The sequence below is a fragment of the Brachyistius frenatus genome, unplaced genomic scaffold, assembly GCF_029030835.1.
Source record: "Brachyistius frenatus isolate BFR_SWC_R1_liver_20210118 unplaced genomic scaffold, ASM2903083v1 Contig_239, whole genome shotgun sequence".
Taxonomy (NCBI): domain Eukaryota; kingdom Metazoa; phylum Chordata; class Actinopteri; family Embiotocidae; genus Brachyistius; species Brachyistius frenatus.
In genome coordinates, this window is record NW_027210838.1 from 383,333 (window position 1) to 402,500 (window position 19,168).

The 19,168-nt window shown below is 42.7% G+C and overlaps 1 protein-coding gene across 1 annotated transcript in view; it reads right to left on the reverse strand.

The window, feature by feature from the left end:
- znf385d (zinc finger protein 385D) overlaps positions 1–14,340 on the reverse strand; it is a 65,062-nt gene extending 50,722 nt beyond the window's left edge. Inside the window, exons 1-2 of the mRNA XM_069720395.1 lie at positions 14,253–14,340; positions 4,383–4,519 (exon numbers count right to left, since the gene is read on the reverse strand). Coding sequence (XP_069576496.1) covers positions 4,383–4,519; positions 14,253–14,274 — 159 coding nt within the window. The 5' untranslated portion in view covers positions 14,275–14,340. The remainder of the gene's footprint in view (positions 1–4,382; positions 4,520–14,252) is intronic.
- Positions 14,341–19,168: the final 4,828 nt, after the last annotated feature.

Consider the following 19,168-nt stretch of genomic DNA (forward strand, 5'->3'; position numbering starts at 1 on the left):
TACACCGAGTCAGCATCCTCGTTTACCTCCGAACCACTAACGTCACCTCGTTTTTGCCAAAAAGCTGCCAAAAAGAACAAACGTGTCTTTCTTCCCCTGCGGCTCAGGATTTCCTGATTGTGTCAGTCACTCGTCCCAGAACAAGATCGCACGAAACCTCGATGAGAAACTTTTGGTATTCGTCCCGTTTCATGCAGGTGTGGACATGCTTTCACCGTTTTCTGCTTTCATTTGTCCCACATCTGAAAAGAATTGCATCCAATTATCCGAATCCTGCCAAGATGAAGTCCTGTTCTTACCGCTGCAGTGCGTAAATGGAAGAACTGTCATCATCATCTATAGGATTACTTGGAATTTATTTTTCTTTCTTTCTTCTTTTTATTTTTTTTAATAAGGGAGCGTGAATGTTTATTGAACCCTGGAGGCGCGTAAGCAAATCTGACCTCATCCGAGCAGATAGAAAGCGTCTGCTTTCGGCAGGAGTACAGATGGAAACTAGCTTCGGCTTGATCTGTAAATCATAAAATCTGCTGCACTCAGTGGAACAGCTGCTTTGTTTCTGTGCTCGATTACAGTCTGAGATCTTCTAATAAACTGGAGTCGAAGCGAACATATGCAGAGGCGGGAGGAAACGTTTTGGTAAACGACCAAACGTTTTTCAGGTACTTCAATTTGCACGTTTTAGAATTTACATTCGTACAAACTTCACATAATTTCAGCTGGATTTTTTTTTTTTTTTTTTTTTTACACTTAACAAAATGTGTAATCGTACATATCACAATTTATTTTATTTTTCAAACTTTTGCCGAAGTTAGTTTAAAACTTGACCTCGTTGCCCTGATTCAAGGTGGGAAGAAGCTTTTCAGCTTAAGCCGAGAATCTTTTTCGCGCACTTAAATTAGCACGTTCACATCATTTCAGATTGGAAATGTATTTTTTACATTTAACACAAATTGCGTAAAAGTAAATATCACAAATTTTCCAATTTTTTTTTTAAACTCTTGCTTAAGTTTGATGTTGAAACTTTGCCTCCGATTTGATATTTCCAGTTTATGTAATCTTAAAAAAACCCAACAACCATCTTCTCCCACCCAGGAAGCCACCCGCTGCACGCCGCATAAAGAAATCCGATCAGACCTGCGAGCTGACAAACAGCCTCCTTTGTTGCACCCTTGAAACCCGACTTACGCTGGTGTTGAAAGCGACAACGCGACGTAGACTCGTGTTTGAGTTCGTTTTATGCAGCTTCTCGACTTTAAAAAAAAAAAAAAATTATATATATATTTTCTTTTAAAACATAGTCTGCCGGTTATCAGAAAAAAACCACAAAAAAAAACAACCCGTGGGAGCTCAGAGGGGAAAAACAAAACAAAAAGTTAGCAACGAAAAGGGAAACAGAGCGAAGCGGAGGGTTGAAAGAGTGTTAGTGTGCGCCGGAGAGCAGGGAGGTGATTACTTTGTGTTAATCTAGTATCAGCTTTCCACCATTTGGAGGCTTCCCAGTGTATTACTCATTATCTCCAGACAACTCTGTTAAATACAGATTAGACGGGGCGAGTAAAGGGACGCCGTATTCCTGAACTTTCTCATGAAACTGTCCTCGCAGAGACAATCCGTCTTCCCCTGGGTTATCTGCTCTTTTCTCCCTGATGCCCCCACTTTGGTCTCGCTTTCTTTTTCCCCTCCTTCATGTGTGTGTTTTTTGTTTTTTTCTCATCGTCATCCAGCTGTGCTCCATATTTGAACTCCTTCTTCTTTCCAGCAGATTTCCAAATTGAGCTATCCTCTGTAATTCAAAAGAAGACAGTGAAGAGTAAAAAAAAAAAAAAAAAAAAAGCTTTTAGGCTTTTTATCTGTCAGGGTTTCTCGCCCCTTTTTTTTTCCCAGGAGTCATCGTATTTTTCTGATGACCTCGGTGATTCGAGCCGTGTGAGGCCACATATTTCCTCATAATTACTTTCTACTTTCAAAAAAAAAAAAAAAAAGAAGGAAAATCAATAGATCTATACGGTGTGTGTGTGTGTGTGTGTGTGTGTGTGTGTGTGTGTGTGTGCGTCCCGGTACTGTAAGTGCAAGCTATGGCGGGGGGTGGGGGTGTGGGGGTGTGAGTGCTCCATTTAAAAAGGTAGCTCCTCACCAATCGCAAATCCAATCAGGTTTGAGCGGCCACATGCTGCCGGTGCATTTCAGAGAGCTGTTCACGGCGTTTACTGTGATACTCCGTCTGAGGAAATGAGCTCCAAAGGAAATATATCAACAAGAAGAGATGAATAGTACATATACGTATAATAAACCAGGCCAGTGACTGCAATGCACATAACAGGCACTATATTCAGATTTTTTTTTTCTTCATGCTTTTAAGGGGAAAACTGGATTTAAAAACCTTCTAATTACTGATTAATCTGCAGAATTTTATTTGTACAATATTTTATTTGAGTAAACAATTGATCGGTCTGTAAAAATGTCCAAAATTATGGGAGAAAAAGTCTCGTTTTGCACCAGTAGCAGTCTCAAACTCAAAGATAATCAGTTTAAAATCAGATAAAACAAAGAAATTTTGCAACTTTTCAACATTTCAAACTTGGAAACTTTCAGTGTTTTTTCATTGAAAAATGATTTTAACAATTAATCGGTGATTGAAATAGTTGATGAATAATGTTGTCAGTGAACATATTACTGGTGCTACAGAAATGAAAGCTATCAGCGTTGCAAAGTGCTTTGCAGACAAAACAGATAGATTTAAGATATAAACAAGATAAAACAACGACATCAGTTTTAAGAGGAGATTTAAAGGCCGATAATAACTTGAGATCTCCGGGCGCGGCAGGGAGTTCACGTTTCTGGTGAGATCTTGGAGCCGAGCCCCGGTGGGATGTTAAGAGTCTGGAAACAGGATGTTTTGCCTCCTGGTACCAGAATAAAATCTGTTCAGTGTTAAGATAAACTCGCCAGATATGTTAATCACATTTCCTTATTATGCTGATATCATAAAACCATTAAAATCCCTGGAGGAAAAAGCTGTAACTAAATTTCCTGACACCTGGCTCCAGACGAGCGAGCGGACCGTGAAGAAACGTTTTCGATCGATGTTGTGAAAATAGTTTTTCCATTCATTAAGTTGCTTTGTGTCTAAAAGACATCAGGTAAGATGCAAACACGCAGAATGACAAATACACGATGTACAAAACCTCCTTGGAGCATTTCATGGACATGTCCTCAAGTTTCCTGCAAAACCATTTGGAAATTTGGCTCCAAATACGAAGAAAACACGTTGAATCGTCGGCATACAGACGAATTTAAGAGTTTACGTCGTCGACTGAGCAGCTTTGCACCGACTGAAAAACATTTTAGATTCTGATGGTATTTAATGTATATAAGAAGTAGAAAGTTGCATCTATTTTCCCTTTTATGACCAAATTCTTTCCAGGAAATGTTCCATCATTTATTGGCTAATTTGTTTGGATGTAAAAAAAAAAAAAAAAAAAAACTATAGCAAATAATTTAAAACATTTCTGCAGCGAACTGCGTGTTTTCGTGCACAATTTGCACGTTGATATTTTTTTTTTATTTTTTTTTATCAAATTGCAGCTTTTGTCGCAAATATTACGCGCAGAAAAAGCGTAATAAAAATTTTCCAGAAGGAATGTCGATTTAACGCGCGAATAAACGCGTCGACCAATCACATCGTCCATTTCTGGCGAGTTTCCACAGAGGACAATTTAAAAAAAAAAAAAAAAACGAATTGTCGATATTTTCTGCGGTAAACGTCTTTCTGTCTGCAAACAAAATCCCTCCTTGAAAACCAACCTGCAATCAGTTTACATTAAGTTTTCGAGCCGTCTGCAAAAACACAAAGATAAAAACACAACATGCAAATAGTCCGCAGACTAAGTGCACAATAATCACTGTAATCATATGTTTCAACGATGCTTCTTTGCATTACTTAGAAGAGAAAATATCCGGTTCCCAGTCTGAATGTTTGGCGTGTATGAATACACAAGACACACGCAGGATGCGTCCTTTCATTTCAAAACTACAGAGATGTACAAGAATCGTACTAGTTGGACATTTTTAGCACGGAGACGTGAAAAAGACGAGGCGAACGATCGGGAAGGTTGAAAAGCTGCTTATTGTAAGCTTCCAGGCGGTAAAAACAGCTTCAACGAAGGACGATGGCTCACGTGTGGATTTTTATTTATAGATTTTTTTTTTTTTGCTATTGGAGAAACCATATTTTCCAATGTCAAGAAAAAACCCACAGTGGAAACATTCTGTACTTGGATCGCAGCAGGTGTGACCTCAGCGAGGGTCAAACAGCATCTGATCACAAGACACGCACACACACACAGAGAGAGAAAGAGATTGAGGATATGAGGACTCACCGTGTTGAATCCCGGGAAGAGGCTGACCGCCGAGTCCAGAGGAATCGGGAGGAACTGCTTCATGGCCAGCGAGGTCTGGATGGCGGGCAGGGTGGGACGCACCAGGGCGGGCATGAGGCCATTTTGACATGTGTTACCTGCAGGAGGGAGAAGAAGAGGCAGCATGTTGAGCTGCAGACGGCAGGGGGAGGGAGGGAGGGAGGGAGGGGGAGGGAGCGGGGGGGTGGGGGTGGGGTGAACAGACTCGAGCCAAAATCTCAGCTTACACCCAAAGTGAAGCTTCAAGTCTGTCGACTCTCGTCTTCTCATGTTATTTGTGTAAAGTCGTCCGCGGAGCTTCTTTTTTGTTTTTTGCCACCAACATCAGTTCCAGAGCTCGCAGTGAAAAAGCTGATTCGATTTAAATGAACGCCAGCAGTGAAAACAAATTTTCAGGAGTCAGTTGAAGTAGGTCGTTGCTCCTGCGATTGCACGGAAATCCCCACCGAAATCTCCCAATTTGGACGGTTTTAACATTTTTAAAGCTGGAAAAACTGAAGACTCTCACACTCTTTTTTTTTCTGGGCGGATTTCCATCGTTTCAAAGTGAGATTTTTTTCGTCATTTTATTACCAAGTTCCTCATTATTTCATTTCCGATCTCCGATTTTGGAGCTTTAATGCTTGCGGTGAAATTATTCCGACTTACAAATGTTTCTGGAAACTTTCGAACGCATTATCAATCGATGAAGATCGTGAGATGTGGTCAAAAGTTAAAATAACGCTAACAGGTGGACCTTGAGTTGAGACTGTTTTGTCAAACAAATGGATCAATGTCAACAAATAAAACCAATTTTATCATTTGGCAGTGGGTTTTTCTTTTTATAAAGAAGGTTTATGAATGTTTACAAACTCTTGAAAAGATCATCTTCAATTCAATTAGCTTTCAAACACTTTCATCTGATGAAAACTGACAAACATCCAACAAAGCAAATCAATGAGTCTTTGCTTGTTATTGTGGCAAACGTATGGAACCAAAGGTTGAGCATGAACGTCAATATTCACAATAAAACAACATTTTTTATTGTTTTTTGTTTTTTTTGTACAATTAGATTTTATATATTGTGATTTTATTCCATTTTCATTTCATTTGTCAAATTTTTTTGGGCATCGTCATCATAAATGCAATTTAAACCAGCCAAGTTAACACATGAATAATAAGCCGACTTCGTTCGCACTTTCAGTTCTTTTCTCTATTGATGTGTAAGTGCACACTGATGCTTTGTTTATTCGCTGAATTCACTCATCCCGCTGCTCGCAATTAAAGCGAAATCAAACACATTTCAACACTTCCACGACCGCCGCGGTTCAGAGAAACGTCCTGAATCCTCTCAAAGATTTAACGAATTCTTAATTCTCTTCACAATCGCAATCAGACGCCCGAACGGTCTCCGGAGAGCAACACACGCGCCAGCCGTGTGACGCCGCGACGATGTTTATCGCTCGCAAAACAGATGTTTTCATTCTGAGAATTGTCGCCACGAATAGCCGACGGCTGGAAAACGACAGCAGCGAGGCATCGTGAGATGATTCAGAGAAAGAGAGAGAGAGAGAGAGAGAGAGAGAGCGGGCTGACCTCACACATCTCCAGGAAAAACAAAAAGTAAATACTTCACTTTTTATTGTCATGTGAGTGCGCCACGCCAGCAGTGCTTTTTAAAAAACCCACCAATTGGAAACAGCAGAGGGCCGATTTCAACACGGCGGGATTGAAAAAAAACCCACCAAAACGTCGAGAGAAAACTGTCACAGCCTTCCAGAACATTAGGAATTAAAGAAGCTATTTCACAAAGCTGTAATGAGAACCAGAGGGATGATTTTTTTTTTGATTTTTTATTACCACACATTTAACAACAGTGGGACCGTGGGCCAGCGAGGCTCTAAAGCTCTGGCAGATACGCCATAAAAAAAAACGCCGTCTTGAGACAAATAAAAACAAGGTTTGCCACGTTTCGGTCCCCAGGCGGCGGTTAAGGGTAAATAAAAAGCAAAAAATGTCATAAAGATGAGAAAAAACCCCAAAACACAGACCCCCCCCCCCCACCCCCCACCACCACCACCACCACCTTCCCTCGTCTTCTGTCTTCTCCCTCCAGTCACCGGAGCGCTGCCATCTGTCGGAAAATGAACACATGCCCGTCTCTCATGTGGAGACATGTCCCGGTCCCGACTTCAACAAAGCGTGTCCTTCTCGCCAGGGATCATCCGACCGCCGCTCGTCTCTCGACACGCCAGCCATGACGCCAGCCACCTCCCTCCCACCTCACCCCCCCCTCCTCTCTCCCCTCCACCCCCATTCAGGCGTCGCCGCTTCACCTCGGCCTCAAATCCGCCATCCGTCCGAGCCGACGCGCTCGGTGCAAAAAACCATCGGGATCAGCACGCGTGTTCGACGCGGTCGTGTTTTGGTTTTGCTGATTGATAGGAGATGAAATCGGACGTGTCACCGTGTTTTTTCTACTCGTACCCACAAAGCCGATTTTGTTCCACCAGTGGAAACAAGAAAATCACTTGTTATTCCATCAACACGAGTCACTGGTGTGATCATTCACAAATTCTCCATGACAACACTGAACGGGCATTTTTTTTTTATCATTGCGATGTATTAATCGAGATGTATTTCAATGTCGTTAAAAGGTACTTCATGTTTCTGTTGTGGATTTAAATCTCTGACATTACATCATATTTTATTGCTTCGATGTATGTTTTGTGTGGAAAAAAAACAAAAACGAACATTTGCGTTTGAACATTTCCGGTTAAGTCTTAATATGACGTTACGTCGCTGCCGCCTCAGCTGGCGGGAGTTACCTCGTGCGCCTTGAGGAGGGCGTGATCGGATCGGACCTTTGTGGCTTCATAAGGTTTTAAAGTGTTTCGTCGATTTGGTCCACGACACCTCAGAGGGTCTCGATGAGTCTGAAGCTCTGCCCTCCCTCCCTCCATCCCTTCCCTCCCTCCTTCCTTCCTTCCTTCCTTCAGCCAACCCGGTTGTGCCGTTGCTCGTTCCTTTTTAGCCCAACGCCATCTTAAATACCACTAAACACAAAGTACAACTAAGGCTGATGAGAACGGCATTAGTTTTGAAGACATTGAGTTAAAAAACAATAAAAGTGTTGGTCTGTGACGTTTGTGAGTTTCTGATTTGAAAGTTTGACATTTCGCCATCTTGTTTTTGTGTTTTTCGGCCAGAAGTGATCATATTTAGACGAGAACCTGAGGACACTACGTCCGCCCACCGATACCGGAAACCTGACTGCACCCCGAGCATGTCGATCAAACCAGGCATGCTCCCAAACATAGCTGTGTTTGAAGCCAAAAATCTAATTAACAATGGAATTATTTCCAGAAGAACCACCAGAACACTGATCAGAAGGAAGGAGTTTAACTAATGACAACATCATAGCTGGTGAAAAAAATCTATTGACTTTGTATTTCAGGAGAGAAGTTCAGGCTTTTTGAATGGGAGTCTATTGGAGCCAGAGGGGTTTTTGGAACAGCCCCCTAGTGGCCATTGTCGGTATTTCACTTTAAAGCACTTCTGTATTGGATTCTCTATTCAGACCCGGAGAGCACATCCATTTACACGTAGAGTTTATGGTCCTGACAAAAGCTGACCAAAGCTGTTACAAGTCCTCCTGAAGGGAAATCCAATGTTGACACCAAAAATGACAGCAACTGAACCGTTCTTCGTTGAAGTATTTCCCTCCAAACTATAACTACCAATGTCAAAAAAAAAGTCAGAGGATCATCAAAGTCATTATAATTCATCCTCTGTGGTCAATGAATATTTGAGCCGAATTTCATGCCAACACATTTAATATTTGCTGAGACATTTCAGTCTGGACCAGAGTGGAAGACCAACCGACAAACATTACCATAAAGAGTGCAGAGAATTGCTGCTACTGTTGCTAAAAATCACATCAGTATAGTGGAGTAAAAAAAAGTGAAATATTGTCATAAAAAGTTGTAGAAAAGTCTCCTGCTTAATGGACTTAACCTCCTTTAAACACCCTCGTAAACCTCCGACTGTTTGGGGTGTAAAAAGGTAATTGTGAATATTCTCTTCGTGCCCCCGGGTTGTGAAACACAACAACGGCCCGACATGCCCGAACACGTGAGCGCATTCCTTTGCCTGCAGCGGCGGTTATCAGTTCAAAAGCCTCTCCGGCCTGCTCGTCCGTCACCACCAGCGAAGGAGGCGCAAAAGAAGCAGGAAAAATGAGTCGGGTTAAACTGAACTTTAACCTCCGACCCCTGGAGGCCAAAACACCGACTTCACGACTCTCCGGCAAAGTTGCCCGAGGCCCAGATGGCCCCACGTGATCGTCGCTTTGTTTTGGAAAAATGTCAATATTTAACACGAGGCGGGCGATGAATGCTAATATTTTGCGTCGCGTTGACAGCTCTCTAAATCCTGACCTCCCTCCCCTCACCGGCGGAGTGCAGATCCCAGGCGGGCCGAGCCTCCGCTGTCATCTACTACTGCACTGAGATCTGTACCGCGCTGAAAAGGTCAGCCGGGTCGCGCTCATTAAAATAAGGAGAAGATTGGCGGAGCAGCCGGGGAGTCATAACTAATGCATGGAGGAAGGAGTTCTCTCCAGCCTGGTGTCTGTTTCTCTTCTTTTTTTTTCTCCTCAGGAGCGTTTTTCTGAGATGATCAAAACTCAAACGTAAATCGGAACGAGTCGAACACCGAAAGGAATAACTTTAAAAAAAAAAAAAAAAAAAGGCTTTTTTAAAAAAAAAATTTTTATGTCAGCCGCTGCAGCCTCCAAACAAATCTCTCTCCAGCTCTGATCTGTTTACACATCGAGTCCCGCAGCCGTCTCGCCGCCTCGCGCCGGCGCTGACACCGAAGCATGCGATCGGCTAAAAATGGGAGATTTATAAGTGGTTGAGGTTCTTAAAATGTTTGTGTATGTAAAAAAAAATCTGACCGTGAGTTTGGATTTATTTGGGCCACACAGAAAAGCTGCAGAGAGAGAAGGAGCTCACTTTCTGAGTGCATAAAGAAAAACAACCTGAAACCGACTCGCCGTGCAGAATCAAATGCGATGTGTAATCACGTAAAAAAAAAAAAAAATGATCTTATCGTAGCGAAAACATGAAGTAACAGGCGAAGTTTCTGACACGATGCGATGAAGCTGATGCATAAGTTCAAGAAGGAAGATCGGGTCACTTCACGATCTGGTTTAATTCCACTCATCTTCTCCGTCACTTCCGCTTTCCCACGTGGTCAAAATCACAATATATTCTTTGTCCAATGATTGTTCTGCTTGTTTTTCGTTTGTTTGTTTTTTTGGGGTGGGGTCCATTCGCTCTTTAAATATCATCGTAGTTGGTTCAACCCTCGTCCTCCTTATCTCCAACCTCATTCCTGTGTTTTTTCCAAGGATCCTCAGCCTGAAGTCCCCATCAGCAATCCTGCCTCGTCTCCCGTAATTCATCTGAGTCATCGCCACCTTTTGACATGACCTCACGATTGGACCCCTCACGGCCAAAATGTTCTTTTAAATGAATCTGTCTTTGGACAAAATAAATCTTGAAATTCACTTCTTAATGATCTCTCATCCGTCTGCACCATTTGAATAGACTCCAACTCATTTCTGAATGTGGAATATAGTAGCACAATAAAACTAGATTTTTGACCGAGGAGGTCACTAAAGATCTTCAAGCTGCATTAATCAATATTTCACAATGAACACTGGGTCAAATGTATAAAGCCCCATTTAAACCAAAGATTCATTAAAGAGACAAAACTGTTTTAGAAAGTTACAGGAAAAAGTTGCAGCAGTCTGAACGGAGCTGACGACTACGACTCGGTTTGTCAAGTAGCCGCTGGGCATTTTTAGACCGTCAGTCACGATAGGTTGCGATTGTTCTGCTTATTACAGGAAACACCAACTCCTCTGAAATGATGGCAGCGATTTACAAAACAGGGGAGCTCTACTGTCTGAAGTTCACGGCATGAATTTGCAATTCAATTCTATTTATATGATGTTAAATCACAACATCACACCAAGGAACCCAACGCTTCACACCAGCCGGGAGAAAAAACTCCCAAAGAAAAGATATCAGCTATTTAGTTGAAGCTCCAATTCTCAACCCGTTTCATCGCGACTTAAAATACAACTATTGCGAGTAACTCACCATCACTATCCTCATTCGTGTTTTAGGGCTTTATAAATTATATCCAGCTACGAAAAAAGGTTGAAAAGCCGTCAGTTGGAGCAGAAGTCCGATGAGTTGCCTCCACTGGTTGCTTCGGTGGAAACTGGCAGCTTTTCAATTGCGATTATTTTTCCAAGTTTCAAATCCTCTCACCAAGAATTTTAAGTCTGAACTGGACCTACAAGGAAAAGTAGGACTCGTAGTGATGAGAATCATTAGCGACGATGCCGTCACCCCCCTCCCCCCCGCCCCGCCCCACTCTGTTCAATGGTGCATTTTTAGCGTCTTTCAGCTCATTGTTTTGGTTTTAAAAACCCGCTACTCCGTTGTTTGGATTCACTCCAGTCGGTGGTCTGATCGGTATCATTTCCAGACACAACAGGCTAAAATGACTCCTCATGAACCCGATGCACGCCTTAGACCAAAATGTCAGCTCAGCTTGAGAACACGATAAGTAACCGAAGAGCCAGTTATCAGCCTCGGGAGGTGGTGGAGACCAAAAGCGAGCTAAAAGGAGAGTGACTTCCACATCGCTCGGTGTGTGTCTGCCGGACATGCAAACACATTAGCAGCTTTGACAACCTCATCGTGTCGGCTGACGCCGCGCTGTAGGGATTCATGCCATAAATGTAACTCTAATGACTCAAATTAAAACCAGCTGACACAAATGAAACCTGGGGCCTGTTTTTATTTTGTGTGTGTGCCGACGTCGAGAGCCGAGATGAGATCCGACTCGTGGAAACATTTTGAAAAAGATGGGAGTTGATGAAAGTTTTTTTTTTTTTTTTTTTGAACCCACCGGCCTTTGTTTATCCGTTCCCTTTGAGGGCCTCGTTAAACGATGCAAACACGAGACAGTAGGAGACGTCAGGAGCGTCTCGTTGGACTGGAAGCGAACGGCTACTGTACTTCAGACTCTATCTGTCCTCTGCTTCGCCCTTCCTGAAAGGACCTGGCTGGAGTGTTGTTGTGTTTTTTTCCTTTACTCCTGCGACAAGCGTGTCGAGACAGGCAAGAGAGTAAAAATGATGTCTGGAGAACGCCGACTGGCATTAATAATTAATCATCTTGTGCTTGTGCTCTCCTCCACCTCTTTACTACACTCCCTCCCCCCTACTGTCCCGAACCTCCGCCGATAAGATCCGTCCGTAGAGGCCGCGAGTCTGAATAAAATAAAACAAAACAAAACAAAAAAAGAAGCCCATCCATTTCCCCTCTGCAAATATAAAACCAATTAGGAGATAAATCTGACTTTCTGCTCGATCTCATTCAGATGCTGATGATGCTCCAGACTGGTGATTAACACCTTTTTGCGATTTCATGGAGTTTGCTGATTGTCTTCGGTGACCCCTTTAACGGATCAGTATTTTCCCTTCAAGCGGAGGAGGATAGAAATCATTTCACCCTGATTAAAACCAGCAGAGTGACTACAAAGGCTGGATTCAGTTGTTGTTGTTGTTTTTAAAGCGACATTTTCACAGATTTTCCAATTAACCTGCGTTCTTTTGTTGTTGTTTTTTTTTTTTAAATTTCACACGCGGGGAAACATTTGGCTTCGAGCGCCGCGACAGCCTCGGTTCCCCTTCAGATTAGCGTACCGTGTCTCTCCGTCTCTCTCGGTGCTGTCATGAGTTCACTAATAAACACAGCTGTCTGTGGAAGCGGCTCCAACAATAACTCGCCGTGCGCTCTGTAATCTGAGGTTAACCAAAAAGACGTGCTGCCAAACCGCAAACCGCCAAAAAAAACAACCCGCCGGAGAGATTTCTGCTCCGGGGGGGTGGGGGGGGGGGCTTTCGAACTCAACAACACTTAATAGCTTGTAAGACTGCGCCGCACACTCAACACCTTATTAGCCTGTTTTTTTTTTATTTTTTAAATGGATGCAGGAAAATTGCCATCACCTTTAACCTTTTAAGCCCTGGAGGCCCCCAATTGGGGGCCAGGAAGAAGACTTAGCAAAACTATTATTAAAAAATGGACATATATACTGATATTTACACATCTGAACAAATCTCACAAGTGTTCCCTTTATTATTAAAAATATATATTTTTGTATACTCTTTTATTGTGGTTGCAGAGATATACTCTTTTTATTATAAGTATGCAATTTCCGAGCAGAGGCCTAAGAAATAGGCGTGTTTTAAAAAAGTTAAAATAAAAAAAGGTCAAAAGTGACCTGATGTGAATCGCTTCAACAGAAAAAAAACATGCTCCCCTTAAACAGTGGCACAAACAGTTGTTATTAATCTTTTAAGAGATGACCATCCACTTTCCTCCCCGCGCTGCACTCAGGACTCATGAATGCTAAAACGATGCACGGCGACCTCTCCTGACCCGCTTGTGTTTTGTTGTACAGCGAGCAGCGAGAGATAAGATGCTTCTTGGTACTTTGTCGGACAGAAATGGAGGCGAAACGAGCATCAGCCGCTGCCCAAACCCTCTCTGAACCTGCTCCCGCCCTCCACAACGTGATGTTTTCTGGGCCCGTCCATCCACCCCGGACCCCCAGCACAAACCTTTCATATTCATCACCTGACCGACGTCGGGCCGGTGGAGCTCAAAAAGAGCCGAAGCTGTCTCTCCGCACCTGACAGCTTATTCATTTATAAGCTCCCTCCTTCCTTCCTCCCTCCTTCCTCCCTCTTCCTCCCTTCCTCCCTCCTTCATCTGTGTATGGCACAACAAGAGAAAATCCTTCTCGCTCTTTACATGCCACGGTCTGTAACTTCAGATCGCTTTAATCCCTGGGACAAAAAAAAAAAGAGAGACTCTTTCATTTAACAAATCACCCCCCCTCCCACAACTGCGGATCCCTGTGTAATTATTCTTCCTGCCAGCCTGAGAAGAGCACTTGACTGGAAGCCGCTCGGGTATTAAAGTCTTCCAAAAGCTTCCTCCAGTGTCCTCCATATTAAAAAAAAAAAAAAACTAATAGAAGAGGGGGGGGGCTTTTTTTCTAAATATCCTACATAAGAGTCTATCAAGTAGCTCTCGAAGCTGGCGAACTCCAAAAATCATATTTAGATCCCCTGCAGGCAAAGTCGGCTATTTTTTTAATTTCTTTTTTTTAAAACAGCAATAAAAGAAATTCCCCCCCACCCCCCCATCCGCCCCCCTCCCAAAAACAAAAGCTTGAATCCTCCGCCTGGGATAGAGTCCAATAAAAAACAACACCAGGAGCGCGAAAAAAGAAGTGAGTTTTTAACCTGGGTGAGCAGGTTTCATTCAACATTCTTTTTTTTACAGGGAAACTTCACGCTTCAAGAAATCAGATCCATCTTTTTTTTTTCTTCTTCTTCCTCTTCTTCTTCTTTTAGTTTCCCAGAAGCAGGCAACGAATCAGGCTGGGAAAGCACATTTTCATTTCTACACTGTTTGACTGTGATAAACGGACCTGCAGCCACCTGAGATGCGTAACTTCACTCTCCTTAAATGGAAAAGCGCTGCTTCTCCTGAACAAGGGAGTTCATTAAGATGAAGCACTTCTGCACAGGCACACACACACACACACATAATAAATAGATGATCAGCTATAAGAAGAAACACACACACACACACACACACACACACACACACACACACACACACACACACACACACACACACACACACACACACACACCCGTCTAAATAAAAAGCCAACACACGGACTCACCAAAGAACATGCTGCTCTCCATGCTCTCTCCTCAGGCTCGGCGCTGTGCTGTATTTCCTCTCTGGTGCCCCGCCAGTGTGTGTGTGTCCATGGACGGCAGCCTGGGCATGTCTCATACACTCCCTCAAGGTGTGCGTGTGTGTGTGTTCAATCCGACGGACGGCGGCGTCGATGGCCGGTCTTGCACGGTGCACTCTCCCCACGCCCGCCGCCGCTGTCTGTGCACCTTCGTATCTGCTCCCTCTCTCTCTCTCTCTCTCTCCTCTCTCTCTCTCTTTCTCCCTCTCTCCTCGTACTGGTCCTCTTACGTCCCCTCCTCCTCCTCTTTAGCTCTTCCCCTCCTCCTCCTCCTCGTCCCCCTCTTCCTCTTCCTCACTGGCCCCTCCACACAAGCCGAATCCCCCTCGCTTCTCTCTCTCTCTCTCCGAGGTGTCTATCTCCATTTTCCAGCAACAGCCTTCCTCTCTCTCTCTCTCTCTCTCTCTCTCTCTCTCTAATTGTCTCATCTTTGTTTTATGTGTCAACCGAGTCTCTCCCTCTCTTCCTCACTTCTCGTCCCCCCCCCACCCTCCCACTGTCTTGCCTTTATTTGATCTTATTCCCCTTTCCCTCGTTTCCATCTCCTTCTCCTTCTTTGCTCTCGTCCCTTATCTCTCTCTCTCTCTCTCTCTCTCTCTGTTTCCACCTCTGTAAATATCTTTGCTGGTTGCTTTTTCTCCTTCTTCACTCAACATGCTTACAAGCACACAAAAGAAAAGAGAAAAAAGGAGGTTTGCTGGCAAAAGTCAGGTTATGTAGGAGGTCGGGCAACACGTAGGAAGTAGAGCTGACTGATGTATGAAAGCAGGAGACAGCTCAGGAAAACGGAACATTTCAGTCACAACGCTGAAAATACACTAATTTACATTTTTTTTAAATTAAAAAAAAAAAAAAAGACAGGAATTTTAAACTCTACGTGATTATTTTTTTCAGAAGAAAAAAAGCCGTGTCGTGTCTCATGAAAGTTGCTGCTGGACTGAAGGCCATCTCAGGCGTTTTAGCCTAGTTGAGCTCGTTGTTTTGGTTTCGACAGCCGCAAATGTTTTGGCTCCCATTCACATCCGACTCTATGACGTCTATTCTTTGCCACGACAACACGGGAAAAGAGGGAAATTGTACGGCGGTGTTTCGAAACGCATCGGCGAACGATTTTACATCGCTTGAAAGCACAAAGCCGCGCGGTTGAAATGAGGTGAATTATTTCAAAACCACAGAAAACACAAGCAGTAAACAGTACCAACGCCACATACACTGCAAAAATCTTTTTCTGGCATTAATAGGGTACCACGCTGTTACCACACACCACTTTCACCATTAAGAGTCAAAATGCATCCGAGCTTTCACTCTTCTTTTTTTTTTTTTTGTAAAAAAAAAAAAGAGGGTGAATGTTAAAGTTAGATATCCTGATGTTACTCTGAAAATTTGGGAGAAAACAAACCTAAAATGAGAGGTCCTGAAGCCTCACTTCATATCTGCTGGTGGCAGCCGTGCGCAAACACGTTCGCCATTACAACTTAACGAGGTAATAACAGGAGAGTGCAGCTTGTTGTGCTGCCAGACCCGCTATTACCAGAACCAAACTCACTTAAGTGAATATACGGGTCTGGTCTCGCTTCATTGAAGATTTTTACCCTGCCTTTGCAACTAACAGGCAGATATTACGTTTCAAAATATTGGAGCTGCTTTTAACCAATCATTGCACGTTATGGACCAACATATGACGTATGCTGAGCTGTTTGTTGAGCACCATCTCAGCAAATAACCAAAACAACGTTTTTAAAGTAAATTTAAAGATACAAGGAGCATTTATCGTGCTCCGATATTTACTAATTTACTACAACTCTTCGTATCATTTATGAACTGGATATAAAAGTGGACGTAGCTTTCGGGTCTGAAAAATTAGGCCTTAAACTGCAGTACCAACAAGTGCCAGTAGAGGTCAGCTCCAAAAAGACTCCGGCTCCATAGACTCCCATTCAATTTCTCTCATGAAATACAGAGTCAATACATTTTTTTCCACAAGTTATTATGGTGCCATTTACAAAAGTCACTCTTTCTTATTAGTTTTCTGGGGGGTCCATCTAAAAATAATTAGTCATTAATTATATATTACGTCTCAAAAACGGGCATTTTTGGGGGCTACGAGCAAAGGTTTTCGATTTGCAGCCAAAAAGTCTCGAGTGAAATTTTGTGACCAAATCTAACAGCAAATTTTATTACAATGCAAATAATTTTATTCTCAGTTCATATATTTTTACTTACAAACTTGATTTTTGTTTGCAGTGCGAGAATAATTTTTTTTTGCTTGCATAAAAGACAAAAAAATACCTCCATAGCGACATTTTTAGGAGTTACATTTACAAACAAAATGACCTCAAAGCCATCACAATTAGGCCCCTCCCACTGGGGCCCCTCCCATTGGTCGGATCAGAGTGACTCAACAAATCTTCGTGTGCGGCGGGTTTTTTTTTTCCAGACGACAGCGAAGAAGGAAACTGTGCCGAGCCGAGTGAAATAACAACTCACATTTACATGAAGAACAAAGTCAAGCTGACGTGAAGGAACAACAAAAATAAATATAAAAAAAACCCATGATGTATCCCGACTTCCATTAACGTCAAACCTTATCTAATCAATCTGACCGCCTGAGCAGCGGAGGGCCCGGCGCTGCCACGGGCGGCCCGATCGTCTTATTGACGAGCTGAGAGCGCTTCTGCAGATGCACTTCAACTTACAAATTAAGAAACAACTCTGGCACCACCTTTGATTGATGGGAAAGACCTCATTTCCTTTCTTGTCATTTGCTACTTCATCATGTTTTTTGTTTTGTTTTACCTCCACCAAGTTCCAGGGAGGATTATCTACCAGCTGGTATTGTGTTTATTCGTAGTAAATGTAAATGGAATTGGGGATTCGTGTAGTAACACGGTTCGGGTCTCCACCTGTAGAAAACATTCATGCATGCAGCAGGTCAGTCATCGGATTTCTCCTATATCCCCAGACTTATTTGTGCACCATGCTAATTTATTGTTTTCCTGTGTGTGTGTGTGTGTGTGTGTGTGTGTGTGTGTGTGTGTGTGTGTGTGTGTGTGTGTGTGTGTGTGTGTGTGTGTGTGTGTGTGTGTGTGTGTGTGTCGGAGCATTTGGACCGCCGGCTCAGTGAGAAGACAGGCCCTGCATTGAGCGGAGCACACAGCGTGTCTTCACAGTGTGAATCGACTAAATCATTTTGAAAAACACGGATTCGTTGCTACGTTTAATGGTTTTAACTTTCTTTTCTTAGGTTTCGCCGTCACAGTGAAACGTTCTCCGTCGGAAAGTCTGCAGCGCGGCCATGTTTCTCTAATCGCCCGACTCGGATTACAGAAACAGGGTTGTTTGCTTACGCTAAAATCAAAGAAATCTGATTACTGCAGTGAGGCGACAGTAACTCACTTACTTAAATGTACCACGTATATTAAAGAAAAGGTGGTTTTCAGTATCAAATCTTCTCAGTATAGCTTTAAGTCTCCTCGCTTAAATCTTCTCTGGAGATCTACCGACAACAGGCTGTCTCTAAGGTGCATAAATAATGACCCTCTCTTCTGATTGGCCGACTGTCTCTGAGTGACACACGCCCCGGCCAATCACAGGTTACCGCCGATCTTGCAGCTGTGCGACTAAACGACCGCAATGTTTTTTTTTTTTTTTTTTTTTTTACCAGGTAAAAGGTCGGACATATGATGTGAGAGCAAGTTTGTGACATCACAAATCTACAGAAGTCCAAGTAGCACAGTTGCAACATGTGTGCTCAGTGTATTTTTTTTTTTTTTACATCGACAGAGTATTTCAACATTTTTACAATATTTCTGTACCACCTAGACCTGCTTTATAATGAACAAAAGAAAGCTAAATGGTAATCTGAATTTATACATACAATTTATATGCAGTCTCTCCGGGATTTTTCAAATTGTTGTAATCAAAAATGATTGATTATGGAGCGGCTTTTCTCAAAATGTGTTTAATTTGCAGTTTTGTGCACTTTTTTCATTTTGCAGTAAATCACAGAATTGGCAAAAATTGCAAATCAAGATTTTTTGTTTTTTTAACTACAACCTACTAAAGAAAAACTCACATTAGATAGAAAGCATACTGCACATCACAGAAACACGTGGAAATATTTTAGTCCTCTTTCTTTTTCCTTTTAGTCAGCATAAAGGACCACGGGGCTCAAAGTAAAAAAAAAGAAAAAAAAATCCTGAGTCATAAAAGTGACAAACTGTCGGTGACTGTAATTCATTATAAAAAAAAAGAAAGAAAAAAAAGGCAACATCTGCTGTAAAGGATAAGACCTTTAAATCCTTTTTAAATCGCAGTAATTCACCACATACCGTACTAACAAACGCAAAATGCAGTCTGTTACAACTACAAGGCTGTTTTAACTCGTGTAATTCAACACATACCGTGTAATTAGACTGATGTCGGTGAAAGCGAGAACCGGTTCTCATGACGAGACCACATTTCCCATAAACCCCGTCACTTTGGGCTGAGCTGGTTTCGCCCGACGGCCGGTGTGCGGGTTTGTTTTGCTGATGAGTTGAGGAGTCGTGTTCGACTGTAAATGAGGAGTTACGTCTAAAAAGTCGAACTTCTTTGTTATTATGCCTTTCGACAGAATTTTCTATTCTCCGCCTTTATTGCAGAAAACTTTTTTTTCAAAATTGCCCCCCCCCCCACTCCCCCCACCACAAATATCGTATTAATTGTTTCCAACGCCTGAGATTTCCTGGAGGGACTGAATAGTATAAAAGTTTATTGACTCTGCCTTCTTTGTCTTCCTCTCCCTCCTCTTTCACACCCTTTGTCGATGACACACTTTTGTCTTCACTCTCTGCTCA